Raw genomic sequence first — 4,849 nt, forward strand, 5'->3', positions numbered from 1 at the left:
GTCTTGGGGGGTCCAGATGACCCCACTTTTAATGTAAACAAACTAAGTAGAGCGGAAGGGTTACAAAAGGCTTCTCTCCTGTATGAGTTCTTATGTGTCTATTGAGATCATATTTTCGACTGAAACTTTTATCACATTCTGTACACGAGAAAGGCTTCTCTCCTGTATGCGTTCTCATGTGCGATTTGAGACTACCTAATTGACTAAAGCTTTTGTCGCATTCTTGACACAAAAAAGGCTTCTCTCCTGTATGAGTTCTAATGTGTCTTTTGAGAGAAACTGTATGACTAAAACTTCTGTCACATTCTTTACACGAGTAAGGCTTCTCTCCTGTATGAGTTCTCATGTGTTTTTTGAGACCATATTTAACACTAAAGCTTCTGTCACATTCTTTACACTTAAAAGGCTTCTCTCCTGTATGAGTTCTCATGTGTGCTTTGAGAGAAACTAGATGACTAAAACTTCTGTCACATTCTTTACACGAAAAAGGCTTCTCTCCTGTATGAGTTCTCATGTGTCTTTTGAGTTGAGATTTTCCACGAAAACTTTTATCACATTCTGTACACATAAAATACTTCCCTCCTGTGTGAATTTTCATGTGTCTCTTAAGTTTATATGCATGACTAAAACTTTTGTCACATTCTTTACAGACATAAGGTCTTTCATCAGACTTAGTTCTCATGTAGATGGACACATCAAGTGGATATCTTGTTCTTTTACCAGACCCTGCAGAGGAAAGTCTCTTTTCCTTTAGGGATTGTTTGTATTCCTTCACCAAACTTGTCATTTTGAACTTTTTACTAACATCAGAGTCACACTGACCTTCTGACATGTGAGAGCTGGCCACACTTTGGACATGACTTCTGTCTCTTCTCTTCTTCTGATCTCTGTTCTGTGGCTCTGTCTCTTCATCTGGAGTTGATGTTGATTCTTCATGTTGGTTTCCTTCTTCATCCTGACTATCAGTTCCATTAAAGCTCTGCTGAGTGTTTCCATCTGCTTCACTGTTCTCGTGTTCCTCCAAAGTAGGAATCTCCATCAAGGTATAAGTGTCCTTAATCTGTATAGTTTGGGGTTCCTCCTGCTCCTCTTTAATCTGTGGGGATTCTGGATACTCTGGTTCCTCTTCAATATGTGGAGGTTCTGGTTCCTCTTGCTCCATTTTAATCTGTAGAAGTTTTGTTTCCTTCTGTTCTTCTTTAATATGTGGGGATTCTGGATACTCTGGTTCCTCTTGCTCCATTTTAATCTGTAGAAGTTTTGTTTCCTTCTGTTCTTCTTTAATCTGTGGGGATTCTGGATACTCTTGTTCCTCTTCAATATGAGGAGGTTCTGGTTCCTCTTGCTCCGTTTTAATCTGTAGAAGTTTTGTTTCCTTCGGTTCCTCTTTAATCTGTGGAGATTCTGGATTCTCCTGGTCCACTCTGAAGTTCCTCTGCTGGTTGCAGAGATCCTCCTCAGTCAGCAAATACCGGGGTTTGACTGCAGGGACACAAACATAAGAAAGAGTCATTTTAAATGACTTTTTGTCAAACACCAGTCAATCCATCAATCAACTAGGGCTGCCACAATTATTCTGATATTCAACTAGTCACTGATTGTTTTTTGCAATTAGCTGAGTAATCGGGTCACTAATAAACTGGATGTAAAACACACATTAAACTTAAGGTGTTTAAGCTATATGCTAAGTAAGAATAAAGACAAGATGAGGTTTAGTTAGCTAAACCAGTGTTTTTCAACCTTTTTTGAGCCAAGGTACACTTTTTCCATGAAAAAAATCCCGCGGCACACTATCATTAAACAGGTAAAAAAAAATGTTAGTCTGTATTGATGTACAGTCCAGTGTTAAATCAGGGCTGTTTGGATGAACACAGAGCGTATACCATAGTGATGGTAAATTTTCTAGAAATGTTAAAATGTTTAATTTCCCGCGGCACATCAGACCATCTCTCACGGCACAGAAAAAGGAAAAACTCAACATTGTCATTGAGAGTTGGTCATTATTGACGTCGGTCAAAAATGTTCACTTTTCAGTGGTTAATAATGAGGGCTTTTGTCATTTAATGAAAACAGATGACCCACAATATCTGTACCAGCACAAGAGCGCAAGGAGACTGAAGACGACTTGGTAAAAACACAACTTTCCACATCCAGCTGGACTTCCCGGGTAACAAAGAGATAAATCTCTGTAAATGTGCATTACATGACAGCCCTCACCTCACACTGGTAAATAGAGAGCAGTAGTGCAGAATGTCAAGACTTAAGAGTAGGGCTGCCACAAACAATTATTTCCATAGTCGACTAATCTCCGACTATTTTTTTCGATTAGTCGACTAATCGGTTCGTGCGGCAACTGGATGTAAAACACTCATCTTAACCATAATTATCTTTAAACTTGAGGTCTTTAAGCTATATTCTAACTAAAATAAAGACAATAGTTTATTAATCTTTTAATGAATCTGCAGCTTTTCTCCTTCATTTGTTTCTGGCATTAAAACAAGACTTAAATCAGAGGTAATCTGAATCAACAACAGAAAACTCTTTAAAACCCTGCAATTCTTTTCTAAAGCATATATTTAATAAAACATGTATAAAGTATTTCAAAAGCTATTTGCAGACATAAACACACTCAAAATATTTGCGGCCCAATATTGAGGCCCATTTATTAAAGCAAAACACTAATAACATCTTTGAACTCAAGATATTCCTGTACATATAAAACCTGAGGATGCCCATAGAAACAAAGAAAATAAATAAAAAGGGGGAAATTTATATAGGAGATGTTAGAATGTACATCAGTACTTTCATTCTTTCACTACCTACATCCACAGCACATGTGCAGACTGATACTTCATATTGTTCAGTTTGAGGGAGAACCCATAAATCTGTGCTACTTCTTTAATGTTGTGGTTGTTTTGCTGTTTGTTGTTGTTTTTNGTCCTCACGTGCGAGAGACAATTTACTTCCATGTATGGCTTTTTACTTATATCAAAACTCTGCGCAGAAATAAGAAATCTCCATGCACGCATCAAACATTTCGCATAGTCTTAAATCGTTCCATAATTCTGCAGCAGATCCGTACCGACACACAGCCTCTCTGTCTGTGCGGTGAATGTTTCATAATCTGCTCTTCGAACCGAACGACGTGATCCCGGCGCGGAATATGAATGAAGCTTTGGACGAGCGGTTCATTTCCAGTGTAAACTCATTATCCGCGCCGTCCTCGCGGCGTTTGGTTAGAAGAGCGCAGATTATGAAACGTTCACTATGCAGACAGAAGCGCCGTAGACACGGATCTGCTGCAGATCTTCTGGTTCATCTCCAAACAGCGCAGTAATGACAGCCGCGGCGGAGCTAGCTGTGTTACAGTTAGCGCCGATGTTAGCTTAGCTAGACGAAGCTCTCTGTTCAGCGTGATCGAACTTTTTTAACATGCTTCATCTTCAGGTGTTCATTTATCGCCATCGTGATCTCATGGAACACAAGTTCTGTCTTGTAGAAATTACATTTGACACCTTTTCCTCTTTTATTTTCCTTTTGCTTCCCACATTTTCGAGCTAGCGTGTTGTTATGAGCCTACCGAGAACTTCCTGTGACGTCACTGCTGACTGGATTAGCACCACTGCGCATGTGTGACAAAGAGAATGGAAGACCCCCGCAATAGAAGGCGCGAACCGTAGTTTTAAGATCAAAACAAGGAAAAAACAAACAAAAAACGACGCTTCGACGACCAAAATTAGTGGAATAATTGTGGCAGCTCTACTCTCAGCTCAGAAATGAGGGAGGCGCTGTTAATACAGACATTTGAAACTGAATAAAAATAGTTTTCTTTAGTCCAGTGTTTCTCTATTTTCTCTTACGCCGCCCTCCCATGAAGAACTTATTCTTTCGCTCTCCCCTAAAACTTTCTGCTGCAAGTATCATCTGTCTTATTTGTTATTTTCTCAAGTTAAACGTATATCTCCTTAAAATATTGTACCTTTATTATCATTAAAGAATATTTAAAAAAAACAACCTTGCACTCAAGGTTGAGCACTACAGGTGTGGTGAATACGTTAATGTGACTAATGTAGCTCATGTGGCTAACGTGTAGCATTTCAGACTGTATTTTTTTATGTGTAGCCAACAAGTTGGGAGTTAGCATAGTCACAATAATGTTTGTTTTAGTGGTGTCTGTCAGTCTTTTTACATGTTGCAACAAGGTTGAGAGCTACAAGTATTATGAATATGCTAATGTGGCTAGCATGTAGCATGTAGGGCTGTGTTTTTTTACATGTAACTAACAGGTATGAGAGTTAATGTAGTCACAGTAATGTTTGTTTGAGTGGTCCTGGTCTGTTTCTTACGCATTGCAACAAGGTCGAGAGCTACACATATTGTGAGAGCGAGCTCTGGATAGCCGTTTACTTTTTTCATATTTGTGTCAAACAGAATAAAATACCCCAAAACACCAACCCAGAGTCATTTTTGATCAACACTTGAACACAACGCTAATTTTAACAGGGATTGTGACCCAATTACATAAATGCAGTCAGAATAGTTTGACTGAACTGAATGATTTTTTGTCTCGCCTTAATAGATCTTATATTTTGGTACATCTTACCTAAAAAATATCTTTAAAATAACATCTGCAGTCTCATGACCCATATGGTTCAAGAAAATGGACTGTTCCTCCTAGAACCGCCGGCATTTAAAAATGTAGATCTAAAACCTTCTTATTGTCTATATTCATAACGCAATTCTATGACATTAAATGTGTCCTGGTTGCATTATTTTGTGCTCAGTGGGTCATTTTATTATTATTATTTCTCTTCGTCCCCAGTGGGACATAAGGCCGCTACAAACTGCT

General features: G+C 38.6%; 1 protein-coding gene across 1 annotated transcript; it reads right to left on the minus strand.

Annotated features, from left to right (window-relative positions):
• Window positions 1-6: 6 nt before the first annotated feature.
• Window positions 7-887, minus strand: LOC118599831 (gastrula zinc finger protein XlCGF49.1-like). Its single transcript, XM_036215982.1, has one exon. The coding sequence runs from the start codon at window positions 830-832 to the stop codon at window positions 29-31; it is 804 nt and encodes a 267-aa protein (XP_036071875.1). The 5' UTR covers window positions 833-887; the 3' UTR covers window positions 7-28.
• Between the last annotated feature and the right edge of the window lie 3,962 nt (window positions 888-4,849).

This window comes from Oryzias melastigma, linkage group LG16 (assembly GCF_002922805.2).
Source record: "Oryzias melastigma strain HK-1 linkage group LG16, ASM292280v2, whole genome shotgun sequence".
NCBI classification, from domain to species: domain Eukaryota; kingdom Metazoa; phylum Chordata; class Actinopteri; order Beloniformes; family Adrianichthyidae; genus Oryzias; species Oryzias melastigma.